Here is a 23170-nt window from a genome sequence, read left to right on the forward strand (position 1 = left end):
GTGAAGCAAAGATTGTCTCCACTATTTGTAAAATGACAGTGGCTAGCAGAGTGAGGTGGCGCTGCTCCTGATTTGCAGCCTCTGGCTATTATCATAATGCAAATAAATAGCAATGCTTGCAGTAGTAATAGTGTTCATATGGTTTCTTTGTTTAAAAGTTAGTTGTGGCTTAGGAAATGAAGTAATGCTATAAGTTTGTCTGTAATGGATCAAACAAGAAAATTCTCCCCAGCTCCTTGAAAATAAATCTAATCTCAGGTGCACTATTTGAACATGCTGGTTAATCACTGAACAAATGGTGCTCAATTGGAATCTGACTATTGGTAGCTAGCACATGCTAATTCTGACAGCTTAGGCATGAGGGCCACTTACAGATATGGGAACCACCCCCTCCCCCAAAGCTTTACTTTCAGTGCAGTGCATGCCCAGAAGAGACATCATATTAGTTTGACCCAGCTCACCCAACGTCTGTATAGATCACATGCTTCAGCAGGGCTTTTTGGCATTTTGATTCAATAGCTGATTGAATCAGCTATTAGATAAAAATACCAAAAAGCCCAATTCAAGTCTGATCTATACAGACATGGAGGAGCCAGGTCAAGCTGATACACTTCCTTTTCCAGTAAAGTGCTGGATTTTTTTTCACATCTGCCAGTGGCCAAAATGTCCTTTCCCTAAGGGGGAGAAAAGAATGCTTTTTATTTCATCCTGTTATGGTAATTTAAGATAAGAGAATTTGTGTAAAATATTTTTGTTAATATTGGTCTACCTCATTTATAACCTTTTACCTACTGTTTCTTGTATCATATGGGCCTGTCCCTGGTTTGCTTGGAAATAAAGTAATCTTTTGATACTTGTAGAATGATTTTACTTTCCTTCGCATGTAAAGCTGTTTGATTTTAAGAGTAATAAAATGGTATGTGAGGGGAGAGGTTTATGAGAGAAGGAATGGAGAAAGTAATTTCTCCCACATGCATTTTTTTTTCTTTAACACTCAATACTTTTATGTTGGAAAAGCTATGTGAAAAAACAGGTGATCTCCTGCTTTGTGAAGGAATATGTTTTGGAGCATTTCATGTCAGCTGCCTTGGGCTGTCTGGGAGACCAGCAGGAAAGTTCATCTGTAGTGAATGTACATCAGGCAAGTATTGTTTCTTTGATTTAAAAAAAAACACTGTATTATTGAGATTTTTTTTGTCCTTGCCAATCCTGTTAGCTCAGAGTAGGTATTTCTGAATACCTGCTATTCTTCTGGTGTCATGCAGCATGAGAACTCCTGTTTTTCTACCTTAATGCATAAGTTTTGGGAAATCCAGGTGCCACGTTTTTCTCATCAAAGACCTCTTGCACTAGGAGCTGGTTTACTCTGTACATAGTAGTTGTAATATGACCAGGGTATTTGTCATGTTTAATCATGGAAGATTCAAAAACTCTCACAGATTCAAGAAAATCCTCAAATTAAGTGAAGGCTGGAGGCAAAAGAATTCTTTCACTTTTTTTTCCTCTTCTTCCTCTCTCTAGTTTCTGCCTCCAGTGTCTTTCTTTCAGTCTATTTCTTTCCTTAAGAAATTTGCTTGTAGCCTGTAGCTATTAGTCTCCATTGCTTCTGATCTTGTAGACCTACTATATAGTAGTGGTGATACTTCAGTGTGACATGAAAGATATTGAGCACCTGTTGACATTCTCAGACGGTGAACGTGCTGAACTTTGTTACGGAAATGCTGTGTTCGAAGATAGTGGAAGTTATGGTCTCTTAGTCAGGTGGGCCAGCAAGAAACTTAGCAAACTTTCTCACGGAGTTTGTGCATCTATCTGAAGATCTGCAGGATCACAGCCTATGCTACTGACTTACTATTAGAGAGAGGCTTTTACCAAGTCAGTGATCATATGAAGATTTGATTATTAAACATTATATTACATTGGAATTGTATCTGGTACATTTTAGGCCAGATTGGTTAGAAGATCTTTGATACCAAAAAATGTAAGTCAAAATATGACTTAAGCACAGAAGCTAGGATGAAAATGTCATGAATTATTTTTATTGTTTTTATCATTAGGTGTGCACACCTGTTTTGTTTGTAAGGAGAGAAAGGCAGATGTGAAACGATGTATTGTATCCCACTGTGGAAAATTCTACCATGAAGCATGTGTAAAAAAATTTCATCTTACTGTGTTTGAGAACAGAGGTTTTCGATGTCCTCTCCACAGTTGCTTGAGCTGTCATGTTACTAACCCCTCAAATCCAAGAGTGTCAAAAGGTATTGCTAAACTGTTAGAGATCTAAGGAAAAAGTTTTAAGCTGCATTTGTTAAGTTACAGCTTAGTATTGCAGAATATAAGGAATAAAATGCACCTCTGCTAATTCAGCTATTTGCCTTGCTCTGCCCATTATAATTCTTTAGTAGGAGGGTTCTAGTTGTAATGAAAGGGGCTTTTTTACTGAAGCCCAACTTTGTTCATTATGTGGGGGTTCTTTAGTATTTTATGATAAACTTTTAAACACTGAATGAAAATCCATGTGGCTTTTTAATGTTTATTCTTATATAGATAATATAATTACATTCCCATCTTTCTGAGCACCTGCCAGTTACTAAAAAAGCAAACAAAAAAACCCCCACAACGTTATGCAACATGCTTTGAAGGTGGAAAAAAACAGGATTCTTTGAAAAATGTGAACATGAGAAGTTTTTATATGCTTGGTTTTCTGTACTCTTTTTTGGTTCCTTCCTAATTCAGAACCACTCGAGGAGGAATGCTTTGCTCAAATTAGAAAAGTGATTGAAGAAGAATTAAATGGGCTGAAAATAGCAAGACACAATGTGCTGCTTTTATTACCATTTCATAACCTGTTCTTTCCACACTTACTTAGTCCCATTCCTTGCAATCGAACCATTCATACAAAATAAGTAATTATTTAAGAGTAGCAAAATCCAGTCCTTTAGCATGTGTAGATTGCCAGTTTCAGTAATGCAGACATGCACACAATAGTATGTTACCTGGAAAACCATTTGGAGTAAATGTGTAATTATCTCTCAGCATTACAGGGGATTTTTTAGCTTCTTTTCTAATTATACTAGCAACAGTACAGTACAGAACTGTTACCAGTAATTAGACATAGTATCTTTCTAATGAAACGAAATATAAAATGTAGGTATGACAAATAAAGAGGATGATAGACAAGTTTATCCATGTATGCCTATAAAACTTTAGTCCATTGAAGCTCTATTTGTACTTATTTGTATGTATACCTAGTTTTCTAACAATTGAACGCATATTGATTGATAAGCACAGTTGCAGAAAGCTTTCCTGTACTGTTATAAGTATATGAAGATCAGTACAATTAAATATCATTTAGCAAAAAAACCCTGCTAGTTAAGTATTTTGGCTGAATCCAAATGCACCTGTTTTGAAGATATAATAGCTGATACACTGTCTATATGTCAGCAGTGTTATAGACTATTAAAATGCATTGCTTGGATTAAATCTGCAGAGCAGTCTGAAAGATAAATACTAAAGTATTCTGCTTCTGCTAGGCAAAATGATACGGTGTGTTCGCTGCCCTGTGGCTTACCACGCTGGAGACATTTGCATTGCTGCAGGCTGTGCTGTGATCGCTTCCAACAGCATTGTGTGTACCAATCATTTCACAGCCATGAAAGGAAAAAGTCATCATGCGCATGTCAATGTGAGCTGGTGCTTTGTGTGCTCAAAAGGTAACTTGATGGAAAGCTCTTTATTACTTTGCTGTAAGCCTCATCAACATCTAAATGTGTCATTTTTTTTCTGTTTCACCTGGATTTCAGTAAGATCTCTAAATAAAAATGCCAAAGACATGCACAGTCACTTCAGGTTTAATCAGATTTTGTTGAAGATATTAAAGTATCTGGTGATAAGCAGACATTTTTTTTAAAGAATGTTTTTCCTTATACTTCTGCCTATCTTACATCTGATTTAATTGCTAGCCAGGGAGGCATAATGAGACCTAATTATGTTCCTTCCCCTGTGTTCAACATACTGAAGCCTTTTGTATTTACTTTTGTTAATATATATGTAAAAATATAAGTATTTTAAGAGATGCTTTTGGCTTAGTTGGAAAACAGCAAATTAAGCCAGTATTAGTTATTGCTGATATGCTCCTAATTAATGGGTTTTTGCTTTTACATTCGGCACTAAATTTTATTACTTATTGAGCACAGCCCTGTGCGCAGAGCTGATTAGAACATAGAGAGACAAACTACCTGACCTGCTGACAAATTAAACACACATTGTAGAAGCTTATTAAGCCACAGCTTGCTTAACTTCCTACTTGATAATTCATGCACACAAAACAGTGATCTCATTCCTCTGCTCAACAAAGATTTAATGAAAAAATTCTGTGGAGGCTCGTTTTTATTAAAATTTCACATCCTGTGAAGCATTAGCATAAATTAAACTACAGTTGTTAAACTAAAACGAACCAATTACAATTTGATGCATTATCCTAGCTGTTTTGATTGTTGGTTCACTTGCTAATTTGTATAATATAGTAATCTGAGTCTTCCAGTCAATGAAATTACTTAGATTTGTCTTTGGTTTTTACAGACAAATGAGTGATAGGTCTTTGTTACCAATCAGTATGTTTTAACTAGTTTAAAGACTGTATTTATAGTTGCATATTATACAGATTTAAATTGCACTGAAATGCTAAATTCCTCCCCTCCCCTTCTGACTTTGTCTTCTTTGTGCAGGCGGTAGCTTGTTGTGCTGCGAGTCATGTCCTGCAGCATTTCACCCAGACTGTTTAAACATTGAAATGCCAGATGGTAGCTGGTACTGCAATGACTGCAGGGCAGGGAAGAAACTCCGTTTCCAGGATATCATTTGGGTCAAACTAGGAAATTACAGGTCTGATGAATGCACTTGTAGTTCTTATATATGGGCTGAATATAACTGGAAGAAAATTAATTTGTGCGTAGAAATGTTTGGAGGTTGCACCCTTATGTAACACCCTCAGTTTCAGAGATATGTTCAAATAGTTAAGTGTGTATAACTTTTGTAATTGATTACATTTGTTTCTTTTTTTGCCTGAGGGATTAGCCATTCAGGCGTCAGCCTTTTAAACTCCACTGGGACGTGGATAGAACTGATCTGAGTGGTGTCACACTGGAAGGTGACACCATTCTTGTGTAGTGTAGACAGTCATAGTCATGTATGGTTGTCCACAGACAGAATCTGGTTTTGCTAGCCAGACACGGGAGAGGCTGTGTAGCCTGATTCCCTCTTCTGGTTTTCAAATATCCATTAAGTCAGTCAGTTTCTGCCCATTGCCTGGAACTTCTTTATAATTTTGGAATTGGTTGCACGTGGTGTCCAAAAGTAACTGCTGCATAGGGAGACAGAGAGAGATGTGCCACCAAGCAAATGTGAGGCCTCACTTTGCTTATCCAAATTCTTTTTCTTGTTTAATGAATTTAAACAATGGTAGGTTTAAAGCTGGTTTGCTGTTTTGTGTTGTCTGGTGACTTGCTTTCTTAAATCTGATTCTAAGCAGCGCTCAATCTACAGTGTTCAGTCGTTGTTGTTGATTACTGTTGCTAAACTGTCTTGTGAAGAAAGGATTTAACTAAACTGCTGTATTTATTTGTGCTCCTGTGATAGATGGTGGCCTGCAGAAGTTTGCCATCCAAAAAATGTCCCCCCAAATATCCAGAAAATGAAGCATGAAATTGGAGAGTTTCCTGTGTTTTTCTTTGGTTCCAAGGATTATTACTGGACTCATCAAGCTCGTGTATTTCCATATATGGAGGGAGACAGGGGGAGTAGATACCAAGGAATTAAAGGAATTGGAAAAGTCTTCAAAAATGGTAAAACAAAGCAAAAATAATACGTGTCTGTGCACGCTTTGATTTCTAAAGATACTGTACTTGAGCCCAGAACTACTTTATGTAATCTTGTCTTGCAGTGTAAAAGAGGAAAAACCAGTTTTGTGTTTCAGTATATGAGTCACTACCATTAGTTTGAATTGAATATATGGGTTTTGTTACTTCTAGCATCATATAGGGTAAGCCAGTGATGTCCAACCTTTTGGCCTTATTGGCTAAATGAGTAGTTCAGGGTCAGTCAGCAGGGCAGATTGAGTCCGTGGGGCTGGGAGGTGCACTGCCTTGGGCCAGCTAGATCCAGCTTACAGTGCCATGTCATCTGGCCCATGGGGCTTGCACATATGGCATTAATTGCTGCCACTCCCCACTGCCAAATTTCTGGAGCTTTGGGGAGCCCCATGGATTGCATCACACAGCTCTCCAGGCTGGGGGTTGAGTACTCCTGGTCTAACCAATATGGTGGTATTTTTGCCTGTCTGGAAAACAATCAATGAGCATAAATACTAGTTGTGTTAAAAGAGCTGTAAAGGAATTTAGTTAGTCCATTGACATCTCTATTATAGAGATGTGTAACCCAAGTAGAAGGAAAGTGAAGGAACAAGAGGGGGAGTGTTACTAGGTTGCAGGGAATAATCTTTCTCTAGGTCCTAACAATACAGGTGTTCTGTTTTTTCCAGCTTTGCAAGAGGCTGAAGCTAGATTTCGAGAAATAAAACTTCAGCGAGAAGCCAAAGAAACCCAGGAGAATGAACGTAAACCACCACCGTACAAACACATAAAGGTAAGGACAGGTGTCTTGTAACCCACTCGCTTCAGCAGTGTTCTCTGCTTCAAGGAATTCAGTCTCAGTTGGCCAGTTTATCATAAACTGGATGCAGATCTAACCTTCTTCTGCCATGGAGGGAAAAGAAATTTTAGCTTGTCTTTGGCAGAGGGCTTTGCTGGAAGGCTTCATAGGAGAAGAATGTGTTTGAGTAATGATATGAATTAAGTCCAGACCTTTAATTGACATGCTGTGAAACGGAAGTGGTTCCCGAGCAGGTTAAATAGTTCAGCCAGCACATAATGATTTTAAAGCATTTTGCATAGATTCCAGGGATCAGGATGAGCTAGGGAAAGATAAAAAAGAAGACAGTTGTGCTAATGGCGAAAGAATAGCAGAGAACACCCAGAAGAATTTTCACGGTACTAAATGGAAATTACTTTTAAAAATCTTGAGGAAGCTGCAGGATTTAATGAGAGTCATGAAACAAAAAGGGTCTGTCACTGAGGTTACAAGAATCAGAGTGTATAATGTCATTTTTTAAAATTAGGGAAAGGAAGCGAAGAAAGATTTTTTTTTTTATTTTTTTTTTTAGTACTTCATCATGTTGAGATTGAGGTGACAGCAGGAAGATAATAACCTATGATGGATTCACTTGAAAAACCAGGCTGTTTTACAATAATACTTGGTCTATTTTTATGTATGATTCAGGTGAATAAACCTTGTGGTAAGGTTCAGATTTATACTGCTGATATTTCTGAGATTCCCAAATGCAACTGCAAACCCACAGATGAAAACCCTTGTGGCTTTGATTCTGAATGCCTAAACCGGATGCTGATGTATGAATGTCACCCACAAGTTTGTCCAGCTGGAGAACGCTGCCAGAATCAGTGCTTTACCAAACGTCAGTACCCTGAAACAAAGATAATCAAAACAGATGGCAAAGGCTGGGGTTTGGTTGCCAAGAGAGACATAAAAAAGGTATGGATTATAGCCCTGTCTCGTTCCACATTATGGCATTCATTCCTTTTCGGGATAAAGATTCAGATCTGCCTTTTGTGTAAGTGCAGTGTAATTTTGGAATAGTATTTGCTCAATTGTGACCATCTCTCTAACAAAGTGGAGCTCTTAATTTCCCCCCTCCCTGCCCCCTCCTACCCTCATCCCTGCAAAGAAAGAGTTGTTAACTTGTGGCACTGTTAGGTTGGGTTTATTCCTTTACTAGCAATGCTCTTCTGTCCTTCAGGGAGAGTTTGTGAATGAGTATGTTGGTGAACTAATTGATGAAGAGGAGTGTATGGCAAGAATCAAATACGCACATGAAAATGACATCACTCACTTCTATATGCTCACTATAGATAAGGTACAATATTTTAATATTTCTCTTGTCATGTAATAATGTGTTTATTATTTAATGATACATTCTGATAAACATTTGACTTGCTTTCCTGTGGAAAAACAGTGCAGTAACTGATGGGTCCAAAGACTAAACTGTCTGATCGGCTTTGGTTTATCATCTGTTCACAGTGTGTTTCACTCTTTCTGTGACTTCTGCATTTCAACACTTATCTACAAGGTGATAAGCATGTCAGAAACACCTATGGTAGAATCATGCAGATTGCAGTTGGCTGCACTTGGCTGTCTGTCATCAAGTACAACAAAGATAAGCATATACCTGATTAAAATCGTGGGGAAAATATACATTTATTTGATATAGCAGATAGGAGACAGTTGAAGTGCACACAAAACAATAACACCAGTGTTAACAGACCACTTTTATTAAAAAATGAAATGGCTTGGTGGGAAATTGTAACCTTGAGAGCATGTCAGTAAGCCATCTTCATTTCTATGTTTGTTCACAGCAAAGTTTGGATCTGCAAAAAATGACCCCAAGCACACCATGCTCCTTTTTGTAGGAGCTTTTTCCTAGTGTTACCGGCTGTATAATTGCTCAGCCCTCACTGTCTTCCCAATGCATATGAGGATAGTGTTCTGTGTCTTTGCAGCTACTGTCACTATTTCTCCTGTTAGCATTGTAAAAGGAGTAGGTCATTGCCTGATGGAGATCCTGCCATGATCAACCAAGTAATTCAGTAAAGGATGAGAAAACACCAATACAGTATGTTAAATAGCAGTACTGGGGCTCTGGAACTTGTAACTGGTAACTGACAACCTGTGATCGGTCAGTAAGGGTCAGGGTTTTTTTAAATAAGTCTTCTCCTTTGTGTGCCTTGTTTGTGCATGTAAATGACCATTAAGCCTGTATGGCCATCTGCCAACAGAGTTACTTAATTTCCAGGCACATAGTCATAGTAATTGCACATGTGCAATGTCAACTCACCCTAAATTCAGGAGGAAACTTTAGTAAGGTAATTAAAACACGTTCTGCTTGTAATATGTTGCTTTTAGCATAACCACTGCATGCCACAAACTCTAAATAGTTTTGCTTTCCAGTTCAGCAGAATGCAGCATCAGTTATTTGTCCAAGGTCCAACCCCCTAAACATGAACTGTAAATGTGTTATTTGTCCCCAGAGTTACTGTCTTTTTCTTAAGAGACACAGTGGTGTTGTTTTTCATGGAGATATGGAGAGGGCTGCTAAACAGCTGGTCAAAGAATCAATCAAAACTGTCAGCTATTTTCAAGATTTTATTTTTTTATTGTGTTTTCTAGCTTTGGAAGTGGAAAGAGGTTAAAAGGCAGTTGCATGTAGGGTTGGACTTTCTTAAAGACTACTTACTAAAAACTTACTTGGGTTTATACAAGGATAAGCTAAAAAAAACTAGCAAGGAATTTGTAATGTCTGCAAGTCAATAGCAAATTGATCAATGCCATTCAGTGTGTTACTTAACAAAATAAATAATAAGGTTTCAGATACAGGAAAACTGATTCATTTAGGTTTTATTATTTTTAGGCTGTTTTTCTTTTGTTTTCTGAACCACTTGCTCACAAGAAAGCTTATCCTGCCATGTGGCTGTGATAAATACTGTGGAAGCGTGAGCTAGATCATGGTATTGCTTTGGGAGCGTCCATTCCAGTTCATATGAGGCGCTACAGTTTTCAATACAACAAGTAAAATAGAGGTACTTATATATTGCTGACTGACAAGACTGTCTGTCTTTACATGTTTGTATGCAATTCTGGAAATTACGTATTTTCATGAGAAAAAAAAAATCATTCTCTTACTATTTTAATTTTCAGGATCGTATTATCGACGCTGGTCCCAAAGGAAACTATTCTCGTTTTATGAATCACAGCTGCCAACCAAATTGTGAGACTCTAAAATGGACAGTAAATGGAGATACACGTGTAGGCCTGTTTGCTGTGTGTGATATTCCTGCAGGTATATGAATGTCTGGGGGTTTTAATATGAAACGTTAAACCTGTTGCCTGTCTGCATCAGATAAAAATCAATGCAAGCCAGTTCTGGTGTGATTTAATTGATTACTTTGGGCACAGAGTTCCCCATGGAACTCAGTGCATTCTGTCTTCATGGAGTGGAGAATGCCAAGTTTTTCTTTTTCTCTAGTAAATGTTTTCTTACTGTTGAGCCTTAGACAAACCTTAAAATGGCTGCTTTTTGTTCATCTGATGGAAGCTCCTAAAGGATCCAGTTACCACCTATATTGAGCTTTTCAGTACAGCAAAATATGGTTTTCCAAGGAATTTAAACTATATTTAAGACTAGGTGTAATGAACGGACATGTCGGGTAATTGCAGGGAGCGGGTAAAGGGGAACAGGGGAAACGGTATATTAAAAGAAATGTTTGTTTCTCAGCCCTGTGCATATAAATGATTTTAAGTTAATTATGTAAAAACATATTTGACATAAGAAAAAAATGAAAAGCCTCTGCTGGATATGTACCTAATAATGATCAGTGCTTGTAAAGGATGGAGAGACAAAATTAGAAATACTAATTGCAGAGCAAGTGCTAAAATGGGCAAAGCAGAATAGGATACTTATTTGTGGATTAGTGCTGATTGTGGATAGTCCTTACCTTGTACTTTGTTTAGTAAAGCGTATGGTAAACAGTCTTATCTCTTACTCAGGGACAGAGCTGACTTTCAACTACAATCTCGACTGTCTGGGCAATGAAAAAACTGTCTGTAAATGTGGTGCCCCAAACTGCAGTGGATTTCTTGGGGACAGACCAAAGGTATCTAAAATATAGCCTGAATTTAAAAAGTACCCTTCAAAACTAAAAATCCTGTAGCTATTTAAAAAAAAAAAAGTTACAGATTTTGTTTTGTTGTTTTTTGTGGGGGGGTTAGAGTATTAGTGAAAAATTATAATACCTGTAGAAAAACTTCAGCAAATAAAGCAACATACTCTGAAAACTATCAAACTTCTCTGACGTTACAGAAATGTTACTGTTAAGGGTGAAAGATGCATCATGTATTGCTGCAATTATTATTCTGGGAGGGGAGACGGGACATTGAGGCCCTTGGCAGACATGCAGTTAAAAGCACAATGGTATTTGCATGTTCCCCACAATTGCACTTCCTGCCATGCCACACATGAAAGACAGGAGGCATGACTGTGAGATCAAAATTTCAAATGAAGGCGTTGGACCCCTTTGGAAGTTTTGAATGGAGGTGCGGACCACTTTGAATTGTAAGTGGATATTCACATACTTCGATCATAGTCATCTTTCGCGGACCCCTTAGATATAGTCTGTGGATTCACAGGGGTCTGTGGACCACAAGGTTGAAAACCACTGGTCCAGTTCCATCCAAATGTGGCCTCACCGGTGCTGAATTAGAGGGGAATAATCACTTCCCTCAGTCTGCAGGCCATTAGCTGTTAGCCTTCTTGGCAACAAGGGTGCACTGTTGGCTCATATACAATTTATTGTCCACTGTAACCCCGAGGTCCTTTTCTGCAGAGCCGCTGCCCAGCCAGCCAGCCCCCAGCCTGTACCGGTGCATGGGGCTGTTCTGTCCTAAGTGCAGGACTTTGCACTTGTCCTTGTTTGAACCTCATGAGATTTCTCTGGGCCCAGTCCTCCAATTTCTCTACGTCTCTGAACCCTAGCCCTACCCTCCAGCATTTCTACTACTCCTCCCAGCTTCGTGTCACCTGCAAACTTGCTGAGGGTGCAATCTGTCCCATCTTCCAGACCACTGATGAAGACATTGAACAAAACCGTCCCAAAGACCGATCCCTGGGGCACTCCATTTGATATTGGCTGGCAACTAGACTTCGAGCCATTACTACCCTCTGAGCCCAATGCTCCAGCCAGTTTTCTACCCACCTTACAGTCCATTCATCCAGTCCGTACTTCCTTAGCTTGCCTACGAGAATGCTGTGGGAGACTGTATCAAAAGCCTTGCTAAATCTAAATATTTATCACATCCGCTGGTTTCCTTGCATCCACAGAGCCAGTCATCTCATCATAGAAGGCAGTCAGGTTGGTCAGGCATGACTTGCCCTTGGTGAATCCATGCTGACTGTCCCTAATCATCTTCTCCAGGTGCTTAGAAATGGATTCCTTGAGAACTCTATGATTTTTTCAGGGATTGAGGTGAGACTGACTGGTCTGTAGTTTCTGGGATCTTCCTCCTTCCCTCTCTTAAAGATGGCCACTATGTTTGTCTTTTTCCGATCATCCAGGACCTCTCCCAATCACCATGAGTTTTCAAAGTTAATGGCCAGAGGCTCTGCAATCACATCGGCCAACTCCCTCAGCACCCGCATGTGCATCCTGTCCAGCCCCATGTACTTGTGCACATCCAGTTTCTCTAAATAGTCCCTAACCTGTTCTTTTACCACTGTTGGCTGCTCACCTCCTCCCCAAACTGTGCTGCCTGGTGCAGTAGTCTGGGAGCTGACCTTGCCTGTGAAGACTGAGATAATAAAGGCATTGAATACTTCTGCCTTTTCCCCATCTTCTATCATTAGGTTCCCTCCTCCATTCAGTACTTATATCTAGAAATGACCTGTGGGAATTACCTTAGATTTGCTTAAACGTTATGTTCCTGGCACTGGTCACATGTAGACATTGGAATGAAAATCTACTGTGGAATTGAAGGGACTGGAATAGGAAAACAAAATCAGTTTCTTAACCATGAAAAGACTGTCCACCTTTTCAGTAACATGGTCCTTGACACTGCTCAGTGACTGGTCCTTCAGAGGGATGATGTACAATTGCAGAATACACCAACTTATATCTTTTTAGAAGAGGAATAATCTTACCTCAGCTTGTCATCTGTTTATGCACTGATCCAGGAAAAAAATTGTAACTCATCTCTATAGAGCTGTATGGATTGCTAGATAAAGTATGCTTATTTGAGTAATAAGTTATAATAATATTGCATATACAAGACTACATCCACATCCTGAAATAATGTTGTCAATGACAGTTAACTGTCTGCATGTAAAATCTCCACGTGATGCAGCAACAGAGACCTAACAGAAATATGTACCCTCATGGAAAGACAATTCTTGATACAAGAAGGTTCTTTAATTTAGACCCAGAAGTAATAATAATAAGATCCAGCAAATATAAGTTGAAGTTAACTGTCCTTGAAGAAAAATGTAAATGCCTAACAGGATACTAAATCATTGAACACTAGTACACCAAACCAAGGGTTTCTCCATCACTTGATGCTAGAGTGAATGCTTTTCAAATGGATGTTTTCACCCAGCCAGAACTCGTAGTCTTGATACATGGAACTCGTGGTTCTACAATCTGTATTTTTCAAACCAGGCTGTAATATTCCAATAATCTCCTTTTACTTGAAAATCTGAAATCTTTCTAACTTGTAGTGTGACTAGGGCTATGGTTAATTAATTAGGTCGTGTCATTATTAGATCATTTACTTATACTTCCTTCACTGTTTTAGACATTGAGATTGACCAGGCTAATTATAAGTGATATTTTGTGTTAAAAGGTATTATTCCATCTTGGTGTTACCTGTGTTACTGAGCATTCCTCCTGCTCTTGTGCATCAGGGGTTGTGTGGGAGCAGCCAGCAGGCCTCTGCTTACAGCATTTTTTGCTTGCACTGAAAAACATTTGCTTTCTGAAATATTTCTATTTTCTGTCTAATATTTTCCTGCAAGTAGAAAAAGCTGACAGCCCAAGACTGATGGCCTTTATCTACAGGATATGCACAGTATAGGTGGTCATGAGCAAGCTTCTTCATGCTGTCCTAGCAAAGTGGTGTTAGCTCTGAACTACAAGGATATCCTCTAGGGACTAGAAGCTGCCTTGGTCCCTGTGTTGAATCAAACTTAAGCTTTGCTTGTGAGACTGCCTCTATGGGAGTTGACACCAACAGAGTTCTCCTGGAAACTTGAAGCACTATTAGCTTAACTTCTTCTACCAGGAAATTCCTGTTGGTTGTTATAGGCTTCTTTTCTCTCTCAGTGAAATACCTTAATTCTTCTATTTTTTGGTTTTTTAAAAACTATAATTTCCCACAGAATTCTTCCACTAATGCTTCAGAAGAAAAAGGCAAAAAGACCAAAAAGAGAACGCGGAGACGTAAAACAAAAAGTGAAGGAAAGAAACAGTCTGAAGACGAGTGTTTCCGTTGCGGTGATGGAGGACAACTTGTTTTGTGTGACAGGAAATCTTGTACTAAAACTTATCATCTCTCCTGTCTTGGTTTGGTGAAACGTCCTTTTGGTGAGTAGCACGTATGAAGTGGTGGGGGAGGAGGCTGTTTGTGATGAAACCTGTGCTGCAGATGTGTAAACCAATAGATTACAAGAAATATTTGCTTGTGTCTTTAAAAGAATTCTTCCTTAAAATTGAGGAAAGTTCTCATTCTTCAGGGAGTAGTTTATAAATACGGCAAGAGTTTCTTTTGAATAGGGAGACGCCTAGTATTCTTGTCCCTTTCTAGACAAGCCAGGCACCTAAGTCCACGTCACTAAATTAAGGTAGGGGTATTCATGTCAAGTAGAAGGCCCCTGGCACCTAGAGCCCCTTCACTATGGCATGGGCAATATATTAAACACAATTCCATTCATGGAAAAGTCATGAGATTCATGATTCCTTTTTTAATTCCCCTGCTTTTTTTTAACTTGGCTCAAAAAGGAAAGAGACTCTTAAGTACAGTAGTCTGCTGCCTAGACTCATTGTTGAAATTCATGCTCCTCTCAGTAATGAAGTGCCCCCTTCTCCAAATGTATACTGCTGTTAATTGGAGGAGTATAATCAAGCTGAGCAGGTTCTTGGAAGATGGCTTGCCATACTCCTTGTTATTAGGACCTGTCAGCAACAATAACTTGTTAAATCCATATACTTGTAGCTGTTCTCAGAACCTTAAAACCCATCTGGCTTTTAGTCCCTGAGTTCATCGGCTGAAACCATGAATTGGATGTTGATTCCTCCAGCTGATTGGTGCTGGAAGAAAATGCTGAGATACGCATTCCTGTAAGATGATTTCTGTGCTGGGCTTTCCTTGTGTTGTTGGTAAAAGCACTTTGTATTGGACATTACCAAAGATGTTCACCTTTCTCCGTCATTTCGGTTCACAGAAAGGGCGTGGAATGATATCAGCGGACTGGGACTATCTGTGGCTGAAAGCCCCATGATGCCCCCTGGGCAAGGCTCAGTGGCATCTTAAATGAAAATAACCAAGGGGTGTGAAAAGATGACAAGACTAAATACTAAATGTTGTAACCTCTAAGATAAATTTCCAGTGCCAGTTCAAAGTTTTCTTGGAAGGGAGCAGTGGGCACTATTGCATTTTTTTTGTGGTTACCTACAGTGATTTATAAATGAACAGCTGAAGTTACAACATCTTAAGATATCCTCAGGTGGCCCATGGGGTATATATGCAGTTACAAGGACCTTTTACAAGGACCTTTTATTTAGATGGGTTCAAGGCTGTATGGATCCTACAATGAGAATCCACACAGATAAGGTTAAGAGAGCATTCACTCTTCACTTGGTACTACAGAAGAAGCTCTGCTTATAGTTCATTTTCTGTAGTTTGTTGCCATTCAGAGGTCAGAAGCTGTTAGAGAAAGAAGACAGGCTAACATAAAAATGTGACCAATACAAGTACATTTGGTACTGTGCAGTAACATCTGGAATGGGGAGAGGTTTCTGGAATACCATGTATTAGCCAGAATGAAAGAGATTGAATGCATTTTAATTTACTTTACATGGAAACAGAAGTTTCTACTGAAAAGTGGAAAGCTTTTAATGTGCTGGATTGGAACTCATTAGAAAATATTTCAGGGAACTGAATTATTTATATTGACTGGATCTGTGTTGTATTTAAGTGGTAAAGGGTCAAGCAGTCCATGTAAAGTAGTCTGCTCAGCTTATCTAGAGGTATGGCATCACATTTAGCTTTCAGCGAGTCTTTAGCCAGAAAAATTGCTATCCCCACTTACACTTTTTATAATTATTTCTGTGCTTTTTAAAGCAGACATTCAACACACAGCGTTTTCTGGCCTTTTTGCAACATGAAGCTTTCTTCTCATAACTGAACAGAAAAACATTATTCTTCCTCTGTTCTTTGTTCGATTGCAGGAAAGTGGGAGTGTCCGTGGCACCACTGTGATGTGTGTGGCAAACCTTCCATGTCTTTTTGCCATTTCTGCCCAAATTCTTTCTGCAAGGAGCACCAAGATGGGACAGTACTAAATTCTACATTAAAGGGACAGTTATGCTGCTCTGAACATGTTCTTGGGGTAGCTTCTGTTGCAACTCAGAAGACTCGGAGACACCCCAGAAAAATGACCAAGTTGAAGCGCAAGAGAAGGCAAAGGACCAGATGGATGAGAGCTGAATGCAAATAGTAATGGACTGCAGTATCTACTGCCAACACTATCTTGTAGATAAGTTGTGAATAGGGCCAGGGAGGGACATGGTTTTACATATATTCTGTAAAGGTTACATTTTGGGAGGGGATTGGGAAGCATTTTTTATTTTGTTTTTTTTAATCCACTGAGCCAACCACAGCAGTCTTCTGCTGCATCTGCACTGATAACGAACTGTGGCATACATAGTTCAGAATTTTTCAGGACAAACCAAACTTATTACTCAGCATTACAGTTACACTTGAATTGTTACGAATGTATAAGGTTCCCTCCAATATTTTTCAAGTTGGAGGTAGGTTAAATCAAAGCAGGTAGGCACATTATAAATGTAGGTTTTGAGGTAGTATTTGCCATCCAGCGATGTTTAAAATAGTTTATCCTTGAAAGAAATTATTAGGTGTCAAGTTTTTTTGGTCTGCAGTCCCAACTTATATCTGCTTGCCTTGAGTGAATTGTTGAGCAAGTATTTGAGTGCCATTTACAACCCAGGTGCTTATCTGATTATAATTAACACACTTTTTAATTTGTTCTTGCTCTTATAAAATGATTGTCTAGTTGTTCTTAAATATATTTTTAATATCCTTCATCGAGAAGTACAGTGCATGGTGAAAAAAAGCTCACCTGTCATAGAGAGGGAGAACCTTATAAAAGATTTTTTTTCTATACTGTTTTTTCCTGTATTTCATTTCAGGTAAATAGAAATACACTTGATCTTACAGAGTTGACAAGTCTGGACTTAAAGGGATATTGTTTTACAATCTCAGCCCAATATTTAGGATTTTTATGTTCTTAATAAATAAAAAGAATCTTACAACACGTAATATTAAGAGGATAGTTCATTATTTTTTCTTAAAACCAATAAAAAAGTTCACAGGCAAGCATTTCTTTGCACTCAATCCAAATCTTGCAGCTTTGTGATAGTGTGAGAAATAGTGACTTGATAGTGAACTGCAGAATAAGTCAGTAGAAATTATTGTCAAAATAAACTGGAATTTTAAAGAAACACAATTATTAAAATAATAAATGTGACCTACCTTGTCCCTTTCTAAATAGCATTTATAAAACTGACTGCTTGACTTCAAGAACAGACTTTGTCATTCCTTTCTCACTGAAGAGCTCAGAAATTGTTTCAGTAACACTTTTATTTTCTTGACCCCTGTTAGGTTCCAGACTTGCAGTGTGGTGCATATACAATACTTAGGTTTAATGGAAATCACTGTAGAACTAGGAAAAAATGGTGAAGGAAAATATCTTAAATAATTTTGCTTACCATTTCCTACCTTATATGTGTAATTGGTGTGCAGTGAGGCAGTGTTATAAACAAGTTTTGACTTGTGTAGTCATTACGTACCCCATGGAAACACAATGTGCGCCTTCATGACCATTTAATAATTTGTATATGTTCTAGCTTAGTGTGCCTTTAATAGTGCAGAAACTCTGTGTAGCTTTTTTTTTTTTTTTTTTTTTAAATGAAGCATAGCTATATTATAAAGTGTATATTTTTTCAAAGTATTTTTCAGGGTTTAATTGCAGTTCTAGTTATTTGAATGATTGAAATCTACATCTGTTCCCAGTACATGAGAATGTTTACTTTTTTATTAGATTTTATGGCAGAAGTTCTAAAATGTACCATTATGCTGTGCTAAGAACTGATTTTTTTTAAATTTCTTTTGTAATAGAGCAACTGCTTTGTTTTGTGGATCAAAATTTTATAAATACTGTTGGAAGGTTTGTTCTTCCCTTTTTCAAATAATCCTTGGCTGAAAGTAGCCAGTTCACTATAGGAGAGTGTTACATTTGTTAGCACTATGACATTTCTACTTTTACTAGATAAATATACAAAGCCTTGCACATGCGGAAAAATTGTGAAGGTTTCTGAAGGATGTTTGAGGGGACTGTTCTTTTGTCCTAAAGTTCTTACTTGCATTGCCAAGGCTAAAGCATAGCCAGGTGCCTGAAATCAAAACCAAAAAGATGTTTTGTATATTTTTTCAACGTTGGGGAAGGGAACTTAGATATTCTTTTGAAGGGAAAGGGAGGGGGGAAGCAAAAGCAAAAATCACTTTAGAGCAAAATGAAGGAATTTGGTATTATCAAGACATATAGCTCGATATTTGTTTGGATAACATTCCCTGTGAGGACGACTTTATAAAAATACTTTTTAAATAAGTTATTATGAAATCTTACCTTGACATTTTAGTATTTTAAAAATGTCTGTATTACATTTTTACCTTGTTCATAGCTTTGTACCTCTTCATCTTGCTGTAAGAGTTCCAGTGCCTTGGAATAGTTACAGACTGGTTTCTAATGGGCAGATATCCATGTCAAAGCAATCACCATACAACTGGTGGTAATTGGCACCATTGCTGAGATCAGCAACTGCATGATCATGAAATATGAAACCTCCCACTTCACTTCTAGGTCAGGATCTACAGCATTTCAGCATGGCTGCATGCACTACAGTCACCCATGCTGTATTTGTCTGTGGGAAAATAAAGACTTCAGTCTCCAGGGCTATCATTCCCGTACTTTTCTCATGCACATTAAATTCACACATATACCTTTGGCGAGTGGTTTTCTGCTGGTTATATGTGACTATATTTTTCTGCTTCCTTCCCACCTAACCAAGAATTCTAAAATGTTTGGGCCAACAGTGACGTACATCTTTGAGAAGAACAAATTATAGATGTGCGCTTACAGTTAGCAAAATTAGTTGAAAATCCAGCTTTTATTGGTCATCTCTTTTTAAAAAATTGATAGCTTAAAAATAAAGACCAAATTTTGTCTCAGTTCAAAGCCTTTAATATCCTGTTAGCTTAGCAGGGTTGCTTGAAGTGTAATTTGATATAATTTAGTACCTGGTTCAGGAGAATTTGGATTTCTTTTTTCACTGAGACTTCTACACTTTGTCTTAGAATGAGAAGAATCTGCTTTAATTGAAAAAGAGCCATGTCCACACTTTTCTTTTCCACAGGTCAAATACAGTGGAAATATTCCTGCTAAAAACCAAAGTGTAAAAATGACACAGTAGCTTTTAGTAGCCATCATATGTAAAGATTGGCCATTTGGTTGTAAAATCTTCTAAATAATAATTGCAACCTAAATAGGTCATCATAAATTAGATCAAAATGTTTACTTATTGTCATATCCATCAAATTATGGCAATTTTTCTCTTTTTGGTTACTTCTCTTGTACAAAGTTGGTATAAACTAGGTAAATCCCAAATATGCTGTTGCTTCCTGATCAGATGAGTGAGCATGGAAGTGATAGTTTCAGGTTAAAAAAAAAAATATATCAGAAGTTTTTTCCTACACTTTGGAAAGAATAATTAAATTAGATTGCAGCTTTGTTTTGTAGTTTGCAGCCATAGCCAGTTTTTAGGGGAGTTTTCGAAATACTTTAAATACTGGAGTTATTTGGAGAAGTATTAATGGGAATGCTCTGCGTTGCTGAGTCATATTATTCCTTGTCTGACCCTTTGAAAATTTTGGTGTCTTATTAAAGTTCGTTCCTAGTTATCTTATTTTGAAATTGCCAGTTTTTGTTTGGAAAATGAAATACATAGTGGGTTTTATTCTTACAGTAATTATTTAAAAGTGAAACAGTATGTATTGTGCAAATGCATCACTTTGTTGCTATATTGATGAGACTTAAAAATACTAGGATTTTATCATACAAATTTGAGATGTACAGGGTTTACTAAGTGGTTGGCCAGAATTTTGACGTTATAAGTTTCATTTGTAAGTGATATGTTTATGCTTTTAGACTCTGCTTTTATGTTTTTTCTTTAGCAAGTGGTGGCAATGCAACCTAACATTCCCCACTGTAAGATCCTGTTTTCAGTTGCTTGTCACTTGCCACGTTTTTAACTGTTTGGGCTGTAATTTTCCATGTCAGGCCAGAGGGTGTTGTTAAAGTTTCAGCAAAAATACTTAGTTCCAAGAACAAGATTACCCATGTTAAAATATATATTCTTAGTACTGTTGAGGAGGTCCGGTGTCCCCAAGGTCCAGAGAAGGAGCTTGACATTTGACTTGGAGGGTGTTTCACGGCTGGATTCTCTGAAATGTCTCTGAAAAATGTCTACAGAGCATGCTCCAACCCAGGGCCACAGGGACTGAACAGAAGAATTTGTCTTCAATAATTCCTGCAGGGGATAAGGGGGGAACAACATCAAGCACAAGGGCTAAGTACCAAAATACCAGAGGCAGAATGGATTCAATATTTGCGGTTTTTTCTAAGCTGCCTAGATTGAGCCAGTAACAAACTGAACTGCCCAAGAGTGGGCAAGGCCTGCACTGGCCCAGGCCAGAAGCCTGGGAGTGCTCGTGCACCACCCCTCATGGCCAGGCTGCCTAAGGCTGCTGAACCAGCAGCCAAGGCCTGATTTGCAGCCGGGGTTTGGTGGGGGGAAGCACCCACCAGGGGTCCTGTCCCCCCTCCCAGCCAGGCTGGGCTCACACTATCCCTAACCCTTCTCCAGCTGTCAGCCTCTGAGCCCACTCCCCAGCCCAGCTCTGAGCTGTGGGAAGAGCCCACCGGTGGGTGCTTTCCCCTCCATGCCAGGCAGACGTTGACTGGGGGGGTGGGCTAACCTCCTCCCCTGTCCTTTCCCCCACCCCTCTTGGAGGTGATAGCTGGGGAAGGGCTGGGGGATCCCAGCATGGCTCAGAGCTGCAGGGGGGCAGGTGAGAAGCTTCTGGGCAGGGGCTTCCCCACAGACCCCACCTGGAGGAGTGAGTTTCAAGCAGGAGTGGAGGAATGTATATTCCCCACCTCTAGGAGGCGGAAACTATGGAAAGGGCAGGGCTGAGCCAATCCCTGCCCAACTCACTGGGCTGCAAGGGGGGCAGGGAAGCAAAAAGCTACCGCCACTGCAGGGACTTTTCCGCTCCTTGCTGTACAGCCTGGGGCTAGGGGGGCCCAGGCAGTAAGCAGACTGAGAAGCTGAGGCTTGAATGCCTCAGCTCTGTGGCAGCTGCAGATTGGGCTGACCTTGCTTTGTTGGAGCTGACAGCACAGCCCAGAACTCCAAAGCCTTCTGGGATGCTGGGGAACTGAGAGTGAGCTTGATTCTGGAAGATTTGAGCCAGATGTTCCATAAACCAGTTTAACCTAAATCAGTTGAGTCTGATAACTACATCCATCCAGGTTTATCTTAAACCAGGCCATTTTGAAAGCAGTTAATGTGCACTGAACTTCTGTTCTGTTACAGGTTTAAACCAGTTTCCAATTCCTTAAATTGTTTCATGTGTAACTTCTGTCCCTAGTCAAAAAGTGAGAACAAGGAGACATTCTCTATAGTCTTAACGCCCCTCCTGAATGTGGGCATCACTGCAGGTGGAGCTCCCTGATTCCAGTGCAGAGGACCTAGGCTCCCTCTAGATCAGTGGTTCTCAACTTTTTTTGTACCAGGACCCACTTGTACATAGAGATGTACCAATATATCAGTTGCATGTCGGGTTAGCACCGATAATGGGAAAATAAAATTATTTTGGCTTTTTTTGGCTGATAAGGTCACCGATAAATGGTGCATGTGTGCATGCAGCTGCAGCATGCACACAGCCAGGAATGCAGTCTGGCAGCTTGGAGAGCAGCATCCAGCTGGTAAGTCTATGGGGGAGGGATGGGGTGTGAGGAGGCGCATATCAAGACCTCCAGGGTGAGGGAGGAAGTGGGGCAGAGGCAGGCGCTGCCCAAACAGGTTGGTGAATCAAGGGCAGGGTACAGGGCAGAGCTATTGGCAGCATGTGCAGGGGTTGTAGGGGGGTGAGGAGGGGGAGCAGCTCCACGCTGCTGTGTGCACCCCCAGGGTACGATCATGCACAAAGCTGGGGGAGAATGGCATGCTCATATGCCCCCCAGCTTTGTGCAGGGGGTGACAGTGGGCTGCTTCCTGTGGGCTTGGGGCCAGGGGTTGCACCATCCTTTTCCTGGTGGGGGTTGACTGCACTCAGGGCTGGTGAGGGCAGGTCAGGCTCAGCTGCGCCAGGTGGGCAGCATCACTGGGAGGGTTGGCTGTGGAAAATTTTGGGGTGGCCATAGTCTTCCAAGCCTCCCCCTAGTGCTGCTGCCACCCACCCTACACAGCTAAGGCCCACCCCGCCTCAAGTGTAGCCCCAGCCCCACTGCTGGAAAGAGTCTGGCATAGCCCTTGGCCCCAATCCTGCAGCAGGCAGCATGCCCTCACCCTGCATACAAATCCAGGGGAACATATGCCCCCCATGCCGTACCCAAAGTGTTCATGCAGCAGCAGGGAGCCACCCTCCCACCCCCTGGATGAGCTGCCTATGACTCTGCCCCATGCCCCGCCCTGGCTGAGCAACGCCTGCTCCACTTCTTCCCTCAACATGAGGGCCTTGATCTGCTCCTCCCCGCAACACCCCTTTCCTCCCCCACAGAGTTACCGGCAGGAGTCTTTTCTCCAAACTGCTGGGCTGCATTCCTGTAAATCTGTTAATGGGTTGGTATTGGCCAATATGGCTATCAGGATGGGCCAAGAAAATCTTCATCGGTACACTCTAATTTGTAAACATCCATGGCCAGTCCTGACCCAGTGCCCCTTACATCCAACCTGCTGCCCCCTAGCTCCCCCAGTGTGGGGCGGGGGGGGGGGCCCAAGCAGCCCTGTGTAGGCTGGAACTCTGCCAACCTGCAAGGGAAAAGCCAGTTTCCCACGTTTTTCTCCTTTAAAGGAGAATCCATTTTTAAAGTTCGTTTGTCACCCTTTCACATATTCTTGCGTCCCACTTTTGGGTG

General features: G+C 40.0%; 1 protein-coding gene across 5 annotated transcripts in view; it reads left to right on the forward strand.

Moving 5' to 3' along the window:
- Positions 1–19932, forward strand: part of NSD2 (nuclear receptor binding SET domain protein 2) — a 113122-nt gene extending 93190 nt beyond the window's left edge. For all 5 annotated transcript variants that reach the window (XM_090035407.1, XM_090035406.1, XM_090035410.1 and 2 more), the window contains 12 exons: positions 1018–1141; positions 2058–2258; positions 3534–3713; positions 4728–4884; positions 5638–5843; positions 6539–6642; positions 7336–7605; positions 7871–7987; positions 9826–9967; positions 10675–10781; positions 14054–14258; positions 16122–19932. In XM_090035407.1, the coding sequence (XP_089891533.1) occupies positions 1018–1141; positions 2058–2258; positions 3534–3713; positions 4728–4884; positions 5638–5843; positions 6539–6642; positions 7336–7605; positions 7871–7987; positions 9826–9967; positions 10675–10781; positions 14054–14258; positions 16122–16390 (2082 nt within the window). In that variant the 3' untranslated portion in view covers positions 16391–19932. The remainder of the gene's footprint in view (positions 1–1017; positions 1142–2057; positions 2259–3533; positions 3714–4727; positions 4885–5637; positions 5844–6538; positions 6643–7335; positions 7606–7870; positions 7988–9825; positions 9968–10674; positions 10782–14053; positions 14259–16121) is intronic.
- Positions 19933–23170: the final 3238 nt, after the last annotated feature.

Source organism: Crocodylus siamensis, chromosome 2 (assembly GCF_052110815.1).
Source record: "Crocodylus siamensis isolate JL-2025a chromosome 2, ASM5211081v1, whole genome shotgun sequence".
NCBI classification, from domain to species: domain Eukaryota; kingdom Metazoa; phylum Chordata; order Crocodylia; family Crocodylidae; genus Crocodylus; species Crocodylus siamensis.